At 37.5% G+C, this 22,880-nt stretch overlaps 1 protein-coding gene across 1 annotated transcript in view; it reads left to right on the top strand.

Moving 5' to 3' along the window:
• The window catches only part of PCLO (piccolo presynaptic cytomatrix protein), a 390,072-nt gene that overhangs the window by 302,280 nt on the left and 64,912 nt on the right, over window positions 1-22,880 (top strand). The window contains exons 13-19 of the mRNA XM_059817028.1: window positions 1,335-1,546; window positions 6,773-6,823; window positions 7,728-7,858; window positions 9,398-9,424; window positions 13,698-13,791; window positions 19,706-19,777; window positions 22,350-22,530. Of these exons, the coding sequence (XP_059673011.1) occupies window positions 1,335-1,546; window positions 6,773-6,823; window positions 7,728-7,858; window positions 9,398-9,424; window positions 13,698-13,791; window positions 19,706-19,777; window positions 22,350-22,530 (768 nt within the window). The remainder of the gene's footprint in view (window positions 1-1,334; window positions 1,547-6,772; window positions 6,824-7,727; window positions 7,859-9,397; window positions 9,425-13,697; window positions 13,792-19,705; window positions 19,778-22,349; window positions 22,531-22,880) is intronic.

Raw genomic sequence — 22,880 nt, forward strand, 5'->3', positions numbered from 1 at the left:
GTTGGTGCGCAAGTTACCTGTATTAAATCTTCCATTTTCTGACCATGTAACTCTTCTCAGCTATTAATATACATACCATCAAGCTACCTTTTGTTGAAAGTGGGTGTTATTGATATTAATTGAAAATGAATACTGAGTCTGACAGAGCTTTGAGGCAGAGCTACCCACAATTTTTTTCTTAGTGAGCAGGTCAAAAAACACCAAAGGCATTCATAGACACTGAAATTGGGTTTTGAAAGGATAGAAGCTAGAATACATAATATTTTTTATTAATGGATAAAATTCAAAATGAGAAAGAACAGAAATAAAAGTAAATTCCCCCATTCTTGCAGGCATGCTTCCTCCTGGTCTAGCAATCTTCTAGCAGTTTCTGAGTTGGAACAACTCTGTAGAGTCCCTTCTGGCTGCCAGGCCAAGTCTTTCTTGACATCACCTCGAGCTTTTGCAGACTGTTGGTGCTTTGGAAAGGAGCAATCTCCATTCCCTCCAGAAAGATAAACCAAATGCAACCTAGCAGGCAGGATAAGGCTTACATATTGCCTTAAACCTCTCATACTTCTGAGAACCTGGTAAGCAAGCTGAGCCTAGTATCCTTTTAACTCTACTCGCTTTAAGGCACATATGAAACTTACTTGACCTCATTTCTCCATTAAATGGAGATTGCCATCTACAAAGGGTAAATTCTCCCCACTCATTGCTGGGGCAGCGGGGAGGGCAATTAGACTTCTACCACAGATGCCGCACATAGCTCTGTATAATAAGGAAAGATGAATCAGGGCTTTTGCTTTTCATTTGTTTTCATTTTATTCTGCTTTGATTAATTTGCGGTGCTAAAGTTTTGAGCTCCTTTTCTCTTTATTTTTATATAGATTATCTCAGGAGCAGAATTTAGTTTTATTGAATGTCCAGCTGATTAAAAAAAAAAAAAGTTGAAATTAAAGCTTGCTACAACAAAGTTCAGATACTTGGTGAAACTGGACCAGTTCCAAAGAGTGAAAATTAGTACAGGCCAGTCTTTAAAACTGTAATTTTCTCCAGTATGATTCAGCATAATCAGCAAGACCTATTTTTCTTCAGCTAGAGAATAACCTTCTCAGAAGGCTTGTGAGATGAGTAACACTAGTTGACAGACTGTTGAATGGAAAGATTGGAATTGGGATGTTGATGCTGAGGGGGAGATGTCTATTTTTTATAGGTTGTCTTTTGCATCTTCACAGTATACAAGCAGACGATATGAAAATTTGTGAAGATCATTATCCTGTCCCTGTACCATGGCAAGATAACTTTGAATGTGTTAGCAATTATCAATACAAAGCTCTCTTACTTTAATCCAGTAGATAAAGCGAAGTCCCCAGGGGTTGATCCAAAGCAGCTGGCTGCAGAGCTCCAAAAGGTTTCTCTACAGCAGTCGCCTCTGGTTGCTTCCTCAGGAGTGGAAAAGGGATCTCACATTCACTCTGGAACCACTTCTGCCACTTCCAGTGCTGTTCCCAGCCCTGGTCAGCCTGGCTCTCCTTCAGTGAGCAAAAAGCGACATAGCAGCAAGGTAAGAAACTTCTCAGTTATGCGGCAATAACATTTTGATGACAAAAAGAAACTGCCTATTTATCTTCTTCAGTGCAGCAACAGAAACACAGAATCACAGAATCATTAAGGTTGGAAAAGACCTGTAAGATCATCAAGTCCAACCATCAGCCAACACCACCATGCCCATTAAACCATGTCCCACAATGCCTCGTCCACACGTTCCTTGAACACCTCCAGGGATGGTGACTCCACCACTTCCCTGGGCAGCCTGTTCCAGTGCTTCACCACTCTCTCAGTAAAGAATTTTTTCCTAATATCCAGCCTGAACCTCCCCTGGCACAACTTGAGGCCGTTTCCTCCTTTCCTGTCGCTAGTCGCTTGGGAGAAGAGACCAACACCCACCTCTCTGCAACCTCCTTTCAGGTAATTGTAGAGAGCGATGAGGTCTCCCCTCAGCCTCCTCTTCTCCAGACAGAACAACCCCAGCTCCCTCAGCCGCTCCTCATAAGACTTGTGCTCCAGACCCCTCACCAGCTTCATCACCCTTCTCTGGACACGCTCCAGCACCTCAATGTCCTTCTTGTAGTGAGGGGCCCAAAACTGAACACAGTATTCGAGGTGCGACACATACTGATGAATTCATTTCCATGACAGTGATGAGTATTACTGTTAAGGTATAGAATTTGGACACAAGGAAAGGGTATTATGCGATTTATCCAAGGTCATAAAAGATTGGGAAATCTCTGAAAATAGATTTCTCAAATTTAATATTATTGTTTTTAAACAAAATAATTGACCTTTTCATTCTTCACTGTTGTTGCTTTTTAAATGCATCCTACATGATGGTGAGGTACTAGTTCCACAGAAGAAGCTGGTATTACTAAGACCATAATTTCCCTCTCTGTACTAAGCTACTGTTGGAAGTGTTACATGCTATGAATAATCATAGCACTATTAAGTATTTCTCTGAAAGCCAGGGAAAGAATAAAAAATAAATTTACCATCAAAATGTATTTTCTCACTAGCTAATTCCTGTGAACTTGTTAAGCATAATTTGTCATTTTCTCTGCCACATTCTGTCCATTTCTCAGCTGAACTCCTTTCTCCTAGTGCACCCACCTGCACACCTGGAAAGGCCAGAGTAGGAATTTAGTAGCATTTTTTTCACAGTTGAAACTGGAAACTAGATCATAAAGTCATCTGTCACATTTTTGCATTTTGTGTCAAAAAAAAGTTAACAACTGAAGTGAAAGTCAATCTTGTGAAGGCTGCATTTTCTTAAGTAATTTGCAAGATAACTAAAGCTCATTGCTATCCTGAATACTCAGCTTCTCACTTTCTTACTATTAGAAGCAAAGCTTCATATTGCAAAAGAGATGCTTTCTAGATATTTATTTCTTTGTATCTTTAGTCCTTCTTGGGACTGTCAGGTTCCTACTGCATTATTGTTATGTTTGTATTCTTGTGCTGTTGAAGCTATGACTGTGATTTGAACTACAAATGCATTAGGTACCGTACAAACAAAAAACAGCAAATGGTGCCTGCTCATTTCAGATAGCTCTTCAATATGCTTACATAACTTTCATGTGAGAGGAAACAAAAACATCTCTTTCATCCAACAGTTTAGCAAAAACTGTAAATATATTTATTGATCAGTTTGTTTTGGATAGTAATTCTGTCTTGCCACAATTCCCATAGACTTTATATGAACTAATTCAGGTCTATGATGCACAAATTAAATCTGTATGTCAAGATTTACTACACCTAACTTCAGGGGTCTGGCAGAATTGCCTAATCGTCAGGTTAATATTTGGTTTCATTACAACGTACTCTGGATTTTGTAAACATCGACCTATGAACTACTTTGCCATGTACTTTATGTTTACCAGTGAGAATAATGCACTTCCGAAGTCCAGTGCATGAGACTGGATGAAACCTGCCATTGAAGTGCCTGCACTGCATGGAAAGGAGAGAGCAGGGCTCTTCATGCAGATGTCACTATCTACACTGAAACTCCTTTCATTTGGTTAGATGAATCATGCCCCTAAATTCACTGCATAGTGTGTGGAGTTCCATAAATCCTTGATGCGCAGTGTATCCTGGAGAGGTGCTTCTCTCTGTCCACATGCATACACTGGGTTCCCAGCTTTGGCACTGTAGCAGGTCACCTAAAGTTGGATGCATAAATTTCATTTCCTGCTTCACAGAGGATTTAGTAATCTTTTATGAAAATTCAGCTGGAGGCTTATAAAGATGAAACAAAAAATTATTAAAACTAATGCCTTTATGTAGGGGATACAAAAGTCAAAACTAATCAGGTAAATGTTTAAAACATTCTTTCCTTATTTCTGAAAATCATGTTGAGAGGCATTTCTTTCATAACAACCATAGCTCTTGTTGACTTGTTTAGTTTCTGTTCATTGACTGCAGGCCAAGTTTATAATGGTGTTGAGCTCTCTTAGAAGAGAAAGCTACTGCTCATCCTTTCTGGAATGGCTCTTTGCCTTGGGCTGACAGCATTTCTAGGCAGGCTGCAGCCTTGCCAGCGTATCATCAGAGACTAAGTATTCAAACTGCCTAGACCTTGTTTTTGCTACTGTTCTTATTTTTAGCAAGTAAGATTTTTTTTTTTAGGCTTTCTGTGTAAAATATACACTCCAGAAATGTTGTAGGAGTCTCTTTGATATTCTGCAGTGCCAATTCTCTCATATTTAATGTTTTGTCCCATTACTACAGAGTGATAGTGCATAGCATCAGAGCCTGGCATTAACAATTTTCACATCATGGTAATGACAACCTCCTCCAGCAGGTGTGATGGCATTACAAAGCACAGGCTCTTTCTTACTCAGGGTGTGTGAGTGCATGCAGGGAATATCAAAAGAAATTAGAATGAAATTAGATTAGCCATCACAGGAGAGATTTAACCTTTGGGAGCCTTGAGCTGACTATATCCTGTGCACACCTGTTTCTTTTGTAATGTAAATGCATGATCATTCTACCATGCAGATTACAACCCGGATATAAATGCCCTATAGAAACATTTAATTGTCTTTGTATCTTGAAGAATGGGTTGTTTTTCTAAAACCTCAGATCCTTTAGCTCCTAGAGAAGTCAGCAGTGAAATATTTTTCCTTCTTTTCCAATTAATCCTCATTGAGGCCCTCATAAAAGAAGATAATTTATTTGCATCTCTGCCTTTCAATCCAGATCCAACTTCAAAGCTGGCCCAGCTCTGAGCTGGGGGTTAGACCAGATGACCTTGAGAGGTCTCTTTCAGCCTAAATTATTCATATTTCTGTGAAATGTTTGGGTAGTTCTTCATGGTCAGTTCTAAATCAGCTGACATCAGAGAGAAAACAAAATATTTAATATGCTGAATCACAGTCTTGTACATGAATACAGCGATTTAGCAATAATACAGAAGCATAAAAACGCACATTTATTTTTTCAGACAAGTAGATGAAAGCAAAGTTAACCGCAAGGCTAAAGGGAACTCCTCTTTAACCGCCTTTGGAAGTCCCCACACAAATTTGGCATGCCCATTCCCTTTTCTCTGAATTCCTTCTACAGTATCCATATTAATACATTCTGTATTACATGACATTTGGAGTGAACAAACTCATTATTCTTGCCATTCAAACTTATAAAAAACAGAGCATTTAGACTATCCGGCAGTGATTTTGTAGCCGCAGCACAGCTAACTCCGTGTTATTTTGTAGCATTGTCAGTATTGTCAGTGCTAGTACATACTGAGGTCAGAACTATTAAAGTATAATAAAATCCATTTGTAGAGGTGAAGTATGAGAAATGTAAGCCATTTAAGCCCTACTTTGAAAATTTGCATAATGCTCAGGTAGGTCTCTGTCTTTGGCAAAAGGAGTGAAATTCTCTCTTTGAATATTCTTTCAAGGACCAAACAAGTTTTAGTAGTTTGCTATCAATCTAAAATATCATTTGAGATTCAGAACGTTTTATAAACTATTGATGACCTATTTTAGCTGTTAGAGGGATTACACTTCTTTAAAAGCTTTGTAAGGTACCAAGAAAAGCTGATTTAAAAATTTTCCATGAGAATTATTTTTGAGCGGCACATGCATTGCCAGAAAAATCAACATTTTTTTTTCTAAAAAAGTTTGTATTCATAAAGAAACACATTTAGAAGGCAAGGTAAAACATGTAAACCAAACAAAAATAAGGCAACACAAACCAGTGAATATAACTATGTAACAGGCAGGTTTGGGCTGGATTTCTCCTGTGTTTTTGTTGTGCTAGTGTTTGGCTGGGATTTTTCTGGTTAGTTCTGGTCTGCAGATCTGAGTGACTGAGGGGACGTTTCTTCATCTCAAACCTGAAAAGGGTAGTGCATCACATTGTGCTCTGGTCCAGGAGATGTGGGCTCTGCATTGGCCTAATTTAAAACAATTCTGAGAAAATCCTGATAAAAGCTCTGAGGGTTTTTTTGGAGGGTAGGGCAGCACAAAAGAGACAGATGAGTTTTACTCTTCTCAGAAAGCAAAAGAAATCCTAATTACACAGAATAATACGTCAGGCTGCTGGTCATATCTGGAAAAATAGGAAAAGATGACTTGCAGATCAGTCTTCAGAGAACAGTAAGTTTGTCCTTGTTTGGATCCTTTGTTTTCTGCTGCATCAACCAAGGAAGCAGAAGTGGAGAGAATGCAAAACTATTCAAATCCTGCTACTGAACCAGAGAGAACTTTCTTGCTTGACTGATGGCTTGCAGATTAGAGGTAGGTCCAGGGTGGCTCAAGGGCACCACCATTTAACCGAACAACGTATTTTTGAGAGTCCAGGATTTGAAGAAAATGGTGATATTATTTTCCAACTGCTAACAAACAGGAGGGAAGAAAAAGGGAAAAAAAAAGACACCAAGGATTTTATTGCTTTTGTCAGCAACCTAGAGAAGCTCAGTGATAGAGAACAGAGAGGAATAAGCACGACTATACAACATTGTAAAGGTGTTCAAGTTGTCTCATTTTGTACTTGCACAAAGGCTGATCAAAATGGCTGGGCTGGACTTTAAGTGCTGTTGAAATGCCATAACTGTTAGTTTTGAGCATACAAATTGAAGACATTCTAATGCTTTTTAAAAATATGTGGCAATACAGCAGTATAAACACCACCTGTTAAAAAAGTTAACTGAACATCTATTATTTCCAATATGCATATGTGTATATTTGTGAGTGTGTGCCTGTGTATTTATTTACGTATTTTAATCTGGCAGCCCACTGAAACTATGAAGTCTGCTTCCCATCCAATCACTGGAGAAATTCAGGTAAATATGTAACTCTTGCTGTGTAAATTGTTGTTGCTACTGGCTGTGTTTCCCTGTTGAATAAGGTTGCTGAAAACAATCTCCATTAAGTGATTTCATATTCAACTCCAACCCCTTGAAATGTCACTAATGTAAGTCAGTGCTAGATTTTGCCTCTGTCTTTAATGTTGGCCTGTGAAATACAAACAGAAGAATGGAAAATGCTACTGTTCCTGAAGGGGCTAAAAATGTAGTGAAATTCATTCTTATCTTTAATCTTTGGGCACTTATTGTGGTTTACTTCAGAAATTCCCAGACTCTCTACATTTAAGCAAAGACTACTGTGGGTTTCTAATAGTGCAGTGGATTCATTTCCATGCAAAGCCAAGTTTGTGGTTATCTCTTATGTAAACTGACTTTACTTTAGTTTTTTAAAACAGTGGAACTTGGAGCAGCAGAATAAATGAAGCCTAATTTCCTTTAGATTTCTGTCTGTTTCCTTAATTCATCCCTCTCTCCTATACTAAGGGTCTTTCCATAGTACTACATCCTTCCTGAGCTTGGGCTCCCTGCAGTCAGAATTTGTGTAATTCCTACTCAATAAGCTGGCTATTGCTCAGAAGAATATAAAGAGTTAAAATTTCATCTGCTTTTTTCTGACTGGAAAAGATCAATATGCATGTTTCCTTTTTTTTTTAACCAATACTGACAGACTTTAAAAGCAAAATTTGTTTCAAGATCCAACATAATCATCTAGCATCACATTCTAGTCAGGAGAGAGAGACAGAAACTTCTAAAATGTGTTTATTTCCAGCCAAAGTAAAGGTCTAAAACTCATTTTATTCAAAGGATTTCAGAGAAGTATTGAATCATTTAGGAAGTAAAATTAAAAAATAATCTTACTGTGTTTTAATACATTCTCTAGCTTCAAATCAACTATGACAAACACCTTGGCAACCTTATCATCCACATCCTTCAGGCAAGAAACCTTGCTCCCAGAGACAACAATGGCTATTCTGACCCCTTTGTTAAAGTTTATCTTCTTCCAGGGAGAGGGTAAGTGTAGGAGAAATTTTAACCTGAACCTTTAATTTGGGTTTGTTACTTGTCACTAATATTCAGAACTGAGAGTTATCACTATAGAAAATCCAGGTACAACACCAGAAAAAATGGTGGATTTTTAATAGAGAGCCAGATCCTATTCCCAGGGCAATGTGCATACTTTGCTAATGATCTCAGGGGCTTCATGATCATTCCTGTAGATTTATTTATTTTTTTCATGTTTCTATGAAAAAATTCTAATACATGCAAAAATATGTATTAAAAAAACAACAGACTCTACTGAAATGTACTAAATATACGTAATACTCTCTGTAATGTAGAAAACTACATGTTAAGGTTAAAATGGAATTGTTGCTTCGGCTCAAGACATTCTGAATTTGGGACAGATTTGCAAACATGCAGATTTACGGTATCTGAGATAAATTTAAGGTTGCAGTATAATACCAAAGATGAGAAATACTAGACAGAAAATATTCATTCCATGTGATTTTTTTTAATGACTTTTTTTTAAGAGCTAAGATGTGGTTTTAGAAATTCTGGTAATTTTGTATCTCATGACTATACAAATCACTAATCACTTTTTCACAGATCATTGCTTTTTTAGACTCTGTAATTACAAATATCTCATTAGTGTTTCCTTTAAAAGGTATGTTTCTGTATCAGCAATTTTATAACTCTTTTTTGTGCTCTAAAGTTGCAGAATGTCATATGTATGCAGAAGTATACATGATTATAATAATCCTGATGACTTCAGTGGCAATATCTAAAGCTAAGCTGATGGATCAGACCTTAGATTGTGAAGACAAATTCCTGCAAATTTCTCTGCTTGTGTAATCACACTCATCCTAAAAGGCTCTTAGGCTAGGACCATGCAACTAAAAATCTGTATTTCTGTTCTATTCAAAGTAACGGGAAAGTGGATGCTCAGGTCACAGTTCAGCATTTGGCATATGGGCAAGCATCGCTAAAAGCACATGAATGGTATAACTAAAGGCATGCATATGCTTTCGTAGTTTGCTAATTCCAGCTATACAGCATTCAATATTGTTCAGTGGCACTGGGCCCAAAACTATTACTAAATATAATGGGAACAGGTCCTAAAACCTGAGGGGTTTTTTAATGCGCCTAAGAGTCTTGTAAAGTACTTGTCAAATCAGTCTTGCTGGGAATTTTGCAGGTGCATTCACTGATGTAGAAATAAGACTTTGAACTAGACAGACATTCACCCTGCAGAGGTCTAAGTGAGATCCAAGTATAGGTTTAAACTCGTGGCCAAATGATGAAGAATTTGGATTTTACTTTTCTTTGAGTTCATTATTTTAAAACATGGCACAGAAACTTGAATTGCTACTGAATATCTTTTATCTGTAGTTCAGTCCATGCTAGACTTCTTATTCTTCCTAATGCCTCTATTTCCTTTGATTCTGATACTAGAAGCTACCCATTATTCACATGTTTTCTTTCATCTCTGTTCTCATTTTCTCTCACACTGCTTCCTCTGTGTTCCTGTCTCTGTAAATGCTGGGTATACAGACAAGTCATGGTTGTCCAAAATGCAAGGTAGAGTGTACTATCTTCCAACTTTATTCTTTCATTTTTGTATGCGTGCCTGATATTATGATGATTCTGTGCATTGAACTATAGATTTCTCTTTGAGTTTTGATGACATGCGATTGCAGCATGGTTTTGCTGTTCATTCTCTAACAAATCCCATTTCCAGGTCAGAAGGAACTGGAAACGAGTAATTAATTGCCCTTAATATTCTAGGGCCAAACTCTGATTGCAAACAAAATTTCTTTCAAACTCTGGAATAATTTAGTTCAGAGATATCTAAAAATTCATTCTGATATTAGTATATTTTATATATATATATAAAATTATGATTATATATATATATTCTGATAATAGTAATTCAGCCCTAATTCTAAATTTGTTTAAAAATAGAAACCTGACCAAACAAGTCAACAGATGAATTTTAATAAATACATGTTCTCTATCATCAGCCTGTTTCCTCTTTAATAAAATAATTTAATGAATTTGTTTAAATGCCACATTTTATATGCGGTTATTATATTATACTTTTTTCATTATACTTTCAGTTGTATTATGTATTAATAAACTATAATTAGGAAAGCATAGAGAAAAAATAAAGAAAAAAGTAATGCAGTTTGTATCTTTTCACACAGCATACTCTATGAATTTCAAGTGCAAATAATTTCATACTCAGTATAGTAGACTGGTTTAATGAATACATTTTATTAAAGTGTCGCCATCTGTTAATCACAGTTGTTGGGCGGGAGGTACATCAGTGGTATGAACTTAATGTATTTGTCAGATCCTTCCCTTCAGAGGTCTAGAAACCTTCAGCTGTCATCCAGTTTAGCCTGGGTCGGCACCTCCGTAGAAGTGGTCAAGGTCTCCTGCTTCCCTCTGCAACAGACCCGGACCATGGGTTACATGACTGTGGGCTAACACCACCCTTTCCAGTTTAGATCTAGATAGTCCATGGACTTCAATGGAAATACTCCGGAGTTACCATGTTAACAACACATTTACCTTTTGTCTCTGCCAGCGCTGAAACTTAACACTGCATGGATCACATTCTTACATATTTCTGAAAAGAATCAGAAACTTTGAAAAGGTGATGAAATTGTAATATCGCAAAAGGAAATCCAGGAAAGGAAAGAGAATGTCTTGGTGTCATTTCCTTGGTTGAGTGCACAAAGGGTCCTTTCCTACTCTCTTCAAAAAGATGAAAGTATATCAGTTCATTAAAACCAGTAGATCGTATGACATTTAGACAGGACCAGTCTGTATAATACCATCCTGGTTAAGGTAAAAAGTAAGTGGGTTACTCTGGGTGTAGGAGGAGTTTGGATAAGTTAATGTTTCATTAATAGTTGATCAGAATAGATATTCACTTGAGGAGTACTGTGAGCTCAGAGAGAGAGAGATGCTGCCAGCCCAGCTGTCACTTGCCCATGTCCCATGTATCCTTATGGGTCAGTCAAATCTCATTAATACTGTGAGTGATGGGGATGCTTTTCTCAGATCAGAGAGTGGGAAAAGAAGGCTACTGAGGTCCTAAAAAAATTTAAGTGCATTACTGAACAGGATTTGCCATCAAAATCTAGTTTCCAAAAGGATTCAGATTTTTTAATTTTAGCTTTCCTTGCAAGATATGCAAAGAAATAACTTTGTGTGAGTTTCTTTTTCATATGCTTTTGGTCCCCATAGATTTTAATTCATCCTTTTCTTACTGACATGCAACACAAAAGAAACCTCCTTTTTTTCCAAAATATACCATTGTGTGCTGCATTGCATGCAAGTGATTGAGTTGTGGAGAGCTGCTGCTTTCTTCTCATAAGCAGAAGTAGACAGATACTTTGTTTCACAGGTCCCAATGCCCTTCATGTTTTTCAATAAACTGGAAAACAGTGGATAGCATGTTTGCAAGAAAAAAAAACGGAACTGCATAGAATGACTGTGAGCAAAAAGTGGAAGCAAAAATACCTGCAAGTCCTTTCATAAAAACATAACATTCTAGTGCATATGGCCACCCCCTTTTGGAGAGCAAGGCCACTACACACTCCAGAATAGCTAGAGGGGAGCACTGCACAGTAGAATTGAGTTTGTAGAGTGGAACTGCTGGTGCTAAAGACCCAGCATTGACACATACGTGTCAATGAAACACATACATTTTTCACATAATGTTAATTCAGACCTGGTCCAGTCTGATACCATACGTGGTACACCATTAGTGACTAGCTGATTAAAGGAGTACCTGGACTGCATCTTCTGAGTTAATCTCATATGAAAGGAATCACAGAATCACAGAATCACTAAGGTTGGAAAAGACCTGTAAGATCATCAAGTCCAACCAAAAAAAAAAAAAAAAAAACCCCACCAAAAAAACCCAAACAAACCACACCACACAACAACAACAAACCACAACACACCAAAAACCAACCCACCCAACACCACACAGCTCCATGCCCATTAAGCTACATCCCACAATGCCACATCCACACGCTCCTTGAATACCTCCAGGGAGGGTGACTCTACCACCTCCCTGGGCAGCCTATTCCAATGTTTCACTACTCTCTCAGTAAAGAACTTTTTCCTAATATCCAGCCTGAACCTCCCCTGGCGCAACTTGAGGCCATTTCCTCTTGTCCTGTCACTCTTCACTTGGGAGAAGAAACTAACACCCACCTCTCTGCAACCCCCTTTCAGGTAGTTGTAGAGAGCGATAAGGTCTCCCCTCAGCCTCCTCTTCTCCAGGCTGAACAACCCCAGTTCCCTCAGCCGCTCCTCATAAGACTTGTGTTCCAGACCCCTCACCAGCTTCGTCGCCCTTCTCTGGACACGCTCCAGCACCTCAATGTCTTTCTTGTAGTGAGGGGCCCAAAACTGAACACAGTATTCGAGGTGCGGCCTCACCAGAGCCGAGTACAGAGGCACGATCACCTCCCTACTCCTGCTGGCCACACCATTTCTGATACAAGCCAGGATGCCGTTGGCCTTCTTGGCCACCTGGGCACACTGCTGGCTCATATTCAGCTGGGTGTCGATCAACACCCCCAGGTCCTTTTCTGCCAGGCAGCTTTCCAGCCACTCATCCCCAAGCCTGTAGCGTTGCCTGGGGTTGTTGTGGCCGAAGTGTAGAACCCGGCACTTGGCCTTATTGAACTTCATCCGGTTGGCCTCGGCCCATCGATCCAGCCTGTCCAGATCCCTCTGCAGAGCCTTCCGACCCTCCAGCAGATCAACACTCCCAATCAAAAGTCAGAAGTGAGAATCATGAGAACAGCACACTACCAAAACTTAATGTGGAGGAACTGTAAGAGAGATTAACAGGGCAGATACAGGTCATTCTGGGCCATTTGGCACATAAGTCCTTTAATGTATGGGAAGTTTGAACAGAAGACAAAGGGCGGTTAACTGGCAGAGTGGCAAAAAGAGATTCTTTACCTTATATCTTTGTGGGTTTTCAAACTATTAAAAGCTTCTCATGTTCTCCTACCCAGCTCTTTTGAGATGTCCATTAAAATTTATATTAAATTAAAATTGGAATGGAAGCAAATCTGACATCAAAGCTCACAGAGCTAGATGAATGCATATTCTATTAAAGGTCAGTGTATTATTTTCTCCATACTCAGGAAATGCAAAGTACAATAGAAAGCACTACCAATTCTTTTTAAAAACAGACTGTGCAGCCAAACTTTTTATTCTTGGCTATTGATAAAAACAATAATGAGCTTGATGCACTTTTGTGTTTGTTTCTAGTACAGTTAGAGGTATAGGCAGAGAACAGGATCAATAAGAAATTAGTGTTTCTATCATTAGCAGGATATTAGTTACCCCATGGCATTCATTAAACATTATTGTGAGATGGGACTCCTGTAATTAGAGGCTGTAACCTATAAATATAATGGAGTCACGCTACTTTAAAGTGCTAATAGGAGGATGGTCTTGAAAAAGAAATCAATGCATTATCACTTCAATTTATAATCAGAGTCCAACACCTACAATGAGAGAACAAATCATACGTGCATGTGCTGACTGATGCTTTATGTTGAACCGGTTGTAGGCAGAGCTAGCCTGCTGAAGAGTCAGAAGAAGAGGTTTTAAAAGACCATGTCAGGAAAGCATGCTAATGAAAAAACCTAAAGGCTGTTATTGTCCTCTTGTAACCCTGAGTTGTTGCAGAAATGAGAGATGCAGTTCTTTTTTTTTTCTCTTTTTTGATTTGTCGGTGGTTTTTTTGCATTAGAACTGAAAGAAACAAAAGATCTCTAATGTAATGTTTCCTTCCTTTGTTCAAATTCAGTGCTGAATACAAGCGGAGAACTAAGTACATACAGAAAAGCCTGAATCCTGAGTGGAATCAGACGGTCATTTATAAAAATATCTCCATGGAGCAGGTGCGTGACTGGTAGTACTGTTCAGTGCAATTTGCTTCTTTATTATTTGTATGGTCTTCAGTGCTTACTGTGAAGGGAGCAATGCTACTGGCAATTCTGTGAGCCCCTGTAAAATCGTGCCAAATTTAGGAAAAATTTGGAACTATTTCCTTGCCTCTGATAGAGCTTACTACATCAATGCTCTTTTCTTGTCCCTTCTACTCATAAAAATGGTAATTTGTGGGGATTACACTCATAATCATGTCGTAAATACAGATGTGGCAATTTAAAAAATGATGGTGGAATACAGGGAGGGAATAAATTAAGACATAAGTTTCTGAAGTAGGTGCAGGAATCACTGTCACTCTTCATTCCAAAAGCCATGCAAGCTCACACAAAGGACAGGTCTTACCATTTTCTTATTCAAAAATATTTATAAAATGTAGTGATATATTTTTAGACTTAGCACCCATGTACAGCAATGGGCTTGAAATATGAACAATCTGAAAAAAATTTAGAAGATATTTGATTTCTTTGTTATAGAAAGATTTAACTCACATCTGGGAAAGAGGTCTCTGGAAGTCTTCTCTGTTTCTTGGTGGCTTCCTAACTCCAACTGACCTATAGTGTTAACTGAGGCAGTATGTCACAACTGAGTCCTCTTTTTCTCCATCTCCCGTTTTAAAGGGACATTTTACCATTTGAAAAACGCATAATGAGCAAAATGATCAGTCCATTTGTTTAAATTATGAAGTGTATTTTATAGAATAATGGATCTGTACACAGTCCTAAACCTTTTTGCCTTTCTTAGTGTTTTTTTCTTGGTACTTTCAACTTAATTTTTCAAGGCCACCTAATCTTTCAGTACTTCTTAATAAAGCCCAGAATAATCAGACTCTTTAGTGAATAGATTTCCAAATGACAACATGACACCAAGACCTCAATATTATCTTCCTAACTTAAAATTTGGGTTATTAACTCCTGTTCATTGAGAGGAACATAGATTAAGATACTCATTTTTGCATGGAGCAAAACCCTTCCCACAGAAGGACTTATGTGTTTGCTCCTGCAAGCTACACATCTGAACTTAACAGGCAGTAGCTCAGATTTACTTCAGAGGTACCCTGTTGTATGTAGTGGTTATGGTTTGCTGTGTTTTGCACGCTGTTTCATGTAGGCTTGCATAAATGGTAGCTCATTGACAGTGCAAGCATCAGAAAAAAAACTGTGATGTTTTTCTAGCTGCAATATAAACCCTGGGTCTTCTGGGTTTTGTGAAAAGGTTTGGTGAGTCTTAGCAATATTTCCAAACCGAACTTTCCATTTAAGAAAGGCTCTTCAGTTTACTTAATTTGCTTTCAGGTTCTGCTGTGACATTTCACAGAGCTGTAATTAAGAGTGCTTGGGTGTTGGACATTCAATGGCTGTTTGGTGATTTTAAATCGGACGATGATCTTAGTCTAGGATTTCTTGGACGGAGATTTTCATGTCAGAAAATCTAGTACCTTTGATGTCAGTTTTCTGACCGTTATTTGATGAAATTTGCCTTCAGGTCGCATACTGAATTCTTTGAATGTTTGCTTTCTCTTTGCAAACCTCCTTCTTTTCCCTTCGTCTGAGACTGTTATGCACTGATTATGATTATAACTGTGTAAGCTTTGTCTGAGCACCACATATGTTGTATATTTTGTCCTCTTTGTCACACAGAAGTTTCCTTCCACACCTTTCCATGGCTTCTATCTAGTAGTAAGATACTGGTGTGAGTGATTCTTCTATAAAATTCAGTGCCCTGACTTAGAGAATATACAGTAAAGCACATTTCTAAATCACCAAACAATTCCATGCTGATGATAAGTACCATCTACAGTTTGAAGAACTTTCACCATGCAATAGTATATTGTTTGCACTCATAACCCTCACAAATAGATATTTCAAAATAGTTAGGAATATAAAGAGAAGTACAAGACAATAATCATGGTAGACTGGGAATGAGCGTTCTGGTCACCAAACAAGCAAAACTGCATTGTACACTAAGTTATACAGAGTTAGCAGTCATACCCTAACATAAATTCATGGATATTCATAAATATTCTTTCTTCAAAGAAGCATTTCCTTTCCCTCCATCAAAGCAGAGGTTTCTTGCTGACAGCAGATAAGTGTTATTAAATATTTCCTAATATAGTCCTTTTAACGTCACTGTCTAGACTTTAGCTGGTTGTACAATTTTTCATTTTCCTTTTCTCTTTCATAACATAGCTGAAATTAAAGTGAAAATAATTATGGCAAATAGATCACTCTTTGAAATGAAACAGACTTTTTCAAGGTCCATATGATTAGTTTTATCACGTACCAAATTCTACTACTTTGACAGTTGGAGAAAAAATAAATTAAACTGTGAATATTTAGTAATTTAAGTTTTTTGTTAAGTAATAAAGCGGAGGTAATTACAGTTTGAGAGGAAGGCCGAGTACACACATTACAAATAATGTATAATAATTGCTGACTCAAGTAAAATACCTACTCAGAGCATGAAAGGAAGCATTAGAATGATTTAAGGAGAAAATGGTAAAATATGTAGGTTCTGTTGCTGGTCAGGCTGTTGGTATAATGTATGACCACAATATAAGATGTGGCTTTGTTTGCCTCAGTTTCTTGTCAGAAAGCAGATAAAAGTATTTCCTTAAATGATGGACATAATTCATTAAAGCAAATAGCTCTTGCTATAGCTTATGTCCTTAAATTGAAGGTAATATATTTAGAAAGAGTAGAATTTTCAAAATCCTTGAGTGATGTAGGAGTCTATGTCTAATTTCCAAAAGTAAGAAAAGCTTTCTTATGAATCAGCAAGGAGTTGGTACCTAAATCTCACTCAATATCTAGGACAAGAGAAAGTCAGTTTCTAGGTGAGCTAGCAAAAGTCTTTGTCCTCCCATGTACTAAAGTGCAGCATTATAGAGAACAGTACAATAAAATGTTAAATATTAATGTAAACACAAATAAGTATAATGCATTATCTAATACAACACCTTCATTTCTACTTATCAAATATACTAACTGAGACTGCAATCTTATATATTATTTCTGAAGTAATTATAGGAATTTACTTTCAGCATAGGAGAAAAACAAACTGCATTAAAATGATTTCTTTCCTCTAGTCATGAGTTGCATGAGATTTTCAAGGAATATGTATTAAATATTTCAAGTAATGCTTATTTAGTTACACAGACCCTCATTATCCGTAACAACACTTGGTGCTCTCCAGACATTTAAAACAAGAAACAGACACTTCTGTATGTGTGGTGTTGGCTATGTCTTCCGTAAGATAAAATATTATTCACATTGGCTGTTTCTGCATATTCCTTCATTTTCTTTAAATGGTAGTTGTCCACAGCAGCCTAGAGCTAACTGGAGTTCACATGCAGTAATATGCTTTTAGGTGGGTTTTTATTTTTTAATTTGGGTGGGGGGGGTGGGGTGGGGGGGGGTGTTATTTTTAATTTTTCCACAAGGCAAAGCCATGTGTAAATTGTTTTCCTTCTTTTAGGGACAGTTTCTCATTTTCTTTTAGGGACACGTTCTCATTTTCCTATTGATACATTGCCCACTTACATCCATCTGATAGTGGATTTCTGCAACCCATTTCAGTACTGTTGTCAGTTAAATTCCTGATGGGGCCTGAACCTCTGGCTTCATGACCTAAAACTGGATGATGTTAGGCAGAACCCTACTTTGCTGTGATGGTATAATGGCTGCTTTTCAAAACACTAGCCATTGAGTGTTCTTTGCCTTCAATAGTGGTACATAAATATATCTTCAGAAAAGCAAATTTTCCTCCTCTTTGAAACTCATTTCATGCACTCTGCCTAATAAAGCTCTTTTGATGTTTTTTCATTGTCATAATATTTTATAAAAGCTTTATTAAACTAAGAGGTTTAAAATAGATATCCCAAAGAAATGTAGAGTACTGCAAGTTTTCAGCACAGTTTTATTATCATATTAATGCAAAGAAGCTAGTAAGTAGGGTTGCAGTTACTTGAAAATCTTCACTATTTTCCTCTTTCCACCAAAAATTCTTCAAACCTTTGGGTCTTTTTTCCTTTTCTGGATCTGTATGTTATTCTCTCTGTCATTACACAGTCATCACTTGAAACAAGAAGACAACATGTCCTCACAAAATAGCAACAATTGAGACAATATGTTTCTGAAAAGTATTTATGCTCTTCCTCTTTTTTAAAGGGTAAAAATACATATACTTAATATAACATCTAGCAGGAAATTATATCATCCAGGAAGGTAAAAGTAGCATGGACCACTGGCTGCTCAACTCATTTTTTCAGTATTTTTCACATTGCATTTTTGATACTGTCTTGGAACAGCAAAGATGCTCAAAAGAGAATCTCTTCATTCAACTTTTTCCTTAATTTTTGCAGGATATTTTTAAAAAGAATGTTTACGAAGAATGTTGCCTAATTGTGTAGGAATAAAACAGAGAAAGAATAAAGAATTGCTCTCAAATATTTATTTTTTTTTAATCATCTTAGCTTTCAAGTCATGTTATTGCCTGCTTAAAGAGTACATTGTTGATGCCAAAAATAGTACAGTTCCCCTTTGTGTGGGTTTTCCAGGATATGCAGATTTAAATTTGATTTTCAAAGACACTGGCTTTGCATAGTTGTTCATTTTTCTAAAGTTAGCTGGGAGCAGAAGATATTCCAAATACATAATAATGAAATGAAAATATAATTTAAAGACAATTTAAATTTATTAAGAACTGTCTGAATCTGTGTTGCATTAAACCAAGGGGCAGTGGAGGTAAATAGCAAACAGTGCTTTCCTTGAAAGTATATATAATATGTACAGTAAATTGTATAGCTTATGATTTTGGACAATGACTTGATCCTTTGTTGTTCCTTTGTCCCAAGCAGCCAATTAATAGTCAGAGCAGTGAGTGACCCATTGCTTTTGTTAGGATAATGACCTCGATTATCACATAAGATTTCTGGTTCTGACCTCTTTTATTCAAGTATGTGAAGAGAGTCCTGTTTTCCTTAGTAATGCTCAGAAGTGTCCAACAAATTCTTCACTTACAACTTCTCAGCCTGACTTCACAGACATCCCATACCCCCAGATTTTTGTCCTTCTCTCTTTCAAGCCACATGAATTTATTACTGCCTCTCCAGCCACCTGCAAGCCTTTTGCCCCAGCATATGACACTGGTAATCAATCCTCTCCCCACCAGTCCCCACAGACCTCTGGCATCAGTTAGGTCAATCTTTCAAATAAGGTCAACTGCTTTGGTCAACAGCTTTTCTGTCTTGTGCTATCTTGTCATGTAAAAAGACTTACTTGTTTCTTAATGTAGCCTGTAGGAAGAGTGCTTGACACTGCTATCATGCTTAACAAGATCTGCAGATAATGGGTTTTGATGGCTGTCATTAATTCCTAACAGTACAACTTGTCCTGCCTGTCTGGATCACTTGCAGAGTCCCATTGACTACCCTGAATTGCAGGGGTATTAAAGCCTGGTCTTCACAGATGAGATTGTGTAAATAGGGTGTTTTAAATAATACATTTGAAATTCACACTCAAATGCACTTTAGGCAAATGTCTGAGTTCAGACAACTCAGACCTGACGATGAAAAAAGCTGCAGAAATACAAAAATGGGGCTTTACAAATCAGTTTGGCTCCGGTAGTGGACACACATTCTGTCAAAAACAACTTGTGGAACGTCCTAAAATAGGGCCAAGCACAAGCCCATTTGTCTTGATAACAAATTATTTTTCTGAGATCAAGGTTGATGGGAGGACAACAGCTGCCTAGATGTCACTATGAAAAAGGGTCCAAGGAGAAAATACTGAATAGAAACCACCATAAAGACTTGATCTGAAGTTTATGATGACAATGGGGTTAATTATCCCTTGACTTAAATTGCAGCTGAAAAAGAAAACACTGGAAGTGACTGTCTGGGATTATGACAGATTTTCCTCAAATGACTTCCTTGGTGAAGTGAGTATCTTATTTCCTCCTCTTTAACCCTGACTGGTTAGAAAGCTGATTAACTGCATGCTGTTATTTGTTCCAAGGTATTGCACGTGTTAAGTAAAACCTTTGTTACATGAAAGTTTTACTGCTGACTTCATAACAAATGGTCGTGAATTCTTTCATTTACACATGAAAGATGCCTTCCCTTTATCTCGATAAACTGTGGGCAAGTTCATTTAGGACTCAACACAATGTTACTTCACTGAAAATTAAGCCTTCACAGCGACTGAATGGGGAATTCTTGTTATGACTGACAGGATGCCTTCCTTGATTTTAACGTACCATGGGAAGGCTGAGGAGGTATCGGTCTTTGTAAATGATTAAATTCTGCCTTCAAGCCATAATTTAGCACATGCACAAGTATCCACAAGTGTGAGTAATTTGGTCTTGCTGATCAAGGTCTCATTTTTAACACTACAAAATAGCAATATTATTACCAAAGTATGACTGAAGGCAAAATCTTGTAATTAATAAATGAGATGAGTGATCATGGGAAGAAGTATGATCTCTCCTTCAAAAGCAAATAAACAAACATATGCATGTATAATACAGAATTACCAGCAATAACTATGATGTCAAAAAGTAATTAAAAATGTTATTACAAAAGAGGATTATAATTAGAAACACAAGCCCAGGAAAATCGATCGCTCATATATACAGAGTAACTCAGAGTATCTCTGCTCATTCTGCATTTGAATTTAGCAAAAAAGGCGCTCAGTTCAGCTCAAGTTCCCCTTTGTGTAACCACAAAACTGAGCAATCAGTGTCACTATTTGACCAATTACTAAAATAAATGTATAGGAAGCAGCTACATGATTACTTATTTCCTGCATACTGCATCAGTATTCTTGTTGAGTTCAGCATGTTTGTCCAAATGCAGGGCTTTTCTGAATATTTACATCATTGTTATTTATGACGTTTAGAAAATGGATGGTCCAGCAGCTGCTTCTACAGGAAGATTTAAACTTTTGCCTTCAAATATTTTCAACCTCTAGAACTATTTTATTTACTAAATTATTCAGACTTAAATATGAAAACAGTTGTTCATGGAAAAAAGGAACGGAAAAGACTATCCAGCGTATTTCAGGACCAGGATGTCCAGAGGAATCCTACACCATAACATCAAATATGGGATATCCAAATTGTGCCTTGCTTGAACAGGTCCAGCATCACTTGCGTGCCCCGGATGGCAAGTGGCACATCATGGTTCACATCCATAGAATGTGAACTCTCCTCCTATAAAGCAGACCCCCTAGCCTATACTGCCTATTGGGAACAATCCTCAGCCATGCTGTCCTCCAAGTCATTCACAAAGCCATGACCAAAAACCACACCAGGGAGCATGCTAAATAGTTAATCTGTTCAGATTAAGTATAGACCTAACCAGACAGACCAAGCCAGGCCATATACAACCTATGAAGCTGAAAGAAAAAAGGAAAGAAAAAAGGCTTTTAACCTTCTAGAAAAAAACAGTTATGAAGAAACTTCCCCATCCCTAAACTTGAAGGAGCTTTCTTTTATTCGGGGTCTTGTAATAAATTGACAAACACATAATTCCCTGAGATAATTGCACACTTGATTTGTCTAGCACTTCTAAAACTTCCCTACCCAACGTTAGTTTTAACCCTCTCACCTTAGAACCAAATGCAAGGTTGTTTTTGTCCTTTCCTTCATTCAATACTCTGATAACTCTTTAGTACTTCACATCTCTTGGCACTCTCAGCTGCAAGACCATTAAGGGAGGAAGGGTCCTTATTGGTCCCAATGCTCATTTTTTCTCCTGTATTTTTTAAAAAAGAAATTTCACAAAACTCTGCTAGCCGTGCAGGTTGCCTAGAGCAGATTTTTAGCTATAATGTTTTGGTTTTTTTAACCAAGTTGCTTGTTTCATTTCCACATTGCCATTACATCTCCCTTTTTTTTCCAGTGAAGTTTCAAGGCCCTAAATGGCTTATTGAATTCTATTATTTTACTGAAGTGCAAAGGTATCCCCATTCTTTTCTTTTTGTTACAAATTCTGTATATGTGGTTTTTTGAAAAAGCTCAACAAGCACCAGTCTCATATTATTGAAGACCTTCTGAAAAACAAATATCAAATTATTTGCCCATTTACTAACACTGACAAAAAGGAGAAAATAACACTGCCTGATATTTCTATTAGGGTTTGTCTATACAGAGGCAGAATGACTAGATGTCTTTTTACTCTAGCTTTCAAGCTAGTGCTCACAAGCTACCCTTTAAACTGTCTAGCCATCTTGGTATGGAGCTGATAGTCCTTACTGAGGTCCTGTTGAGAAGACATATTAGTTCAGACACATCAATATGCAAACAAATGTGGATTTGGGATCACAGCTGGCTTATATCGGGCAAGGTCAGAGCATAGGCAGAGTCTTGAATCTGTCAGTACACAGCCTTATACCCTTAACTTCTTACATTTGATTGCAACTTCTGGCAACACAACTGTAGATTCTTCTGCTGTACACAATCATAAATAGATCAGATACAGGCCATGTATTGTATTTTGATTTATTTATAGGTATTGATCGAATTACCCAGCGTGTCTCAGCTTGACAACACTCCTCGGTGGTACCCTCTGAAAGAACAGAGTGAAAACATTGATCACGGGAAATCTCATTCTGGACAGGGTAGCCAGCAATCTCCAAAACCATCTGTCATCAAGAGCAGAAGTCATGGAATTTTCCCAGACCCCTCCAAGGGTAGGAAAGATCTGGTGCACCTGATATGAAATGCTTTCCCAGATGATGGGAAAACCTTTGCTATGTGGAAGTTCTAGTAGAAAAATAAAATTACTGCTATGAAGTTTGTATACACTTTTATTAAAAATTTATTTATCTCTGTGATTAATTCATTGGAGCCAAGGCTTAATTTGGCTCGATCAGTGCCAGCCAGCTTACTGAGTAACTGTGTCCTTGTAACAGCAGCTTACAAGTTCTATGTGCTTTGCACATCTACTATAGATTCTGTGCCCTTTTCATTTTTCTGGTAGCCTTGGCCAAATTCAATACATATTTATCTTTCTATTTTTCATGTTCCTTAAATATTCTAT

This window comes from Gavia stellata, chromosome 4 (genome assembly GCF_030936135.1).
Source record: "Gavia stellata isolate bGavSte3 chromosome 4, bGavSte3.hap2, whole genome shotgun sequence".
Classification (NCBI taxonomy): domain Eukaryota; kingdom Metazoa; phylum Chordata; class Aves; order Gaviiformes; family Gaviidae; genus Gavia; species Gavia stellata.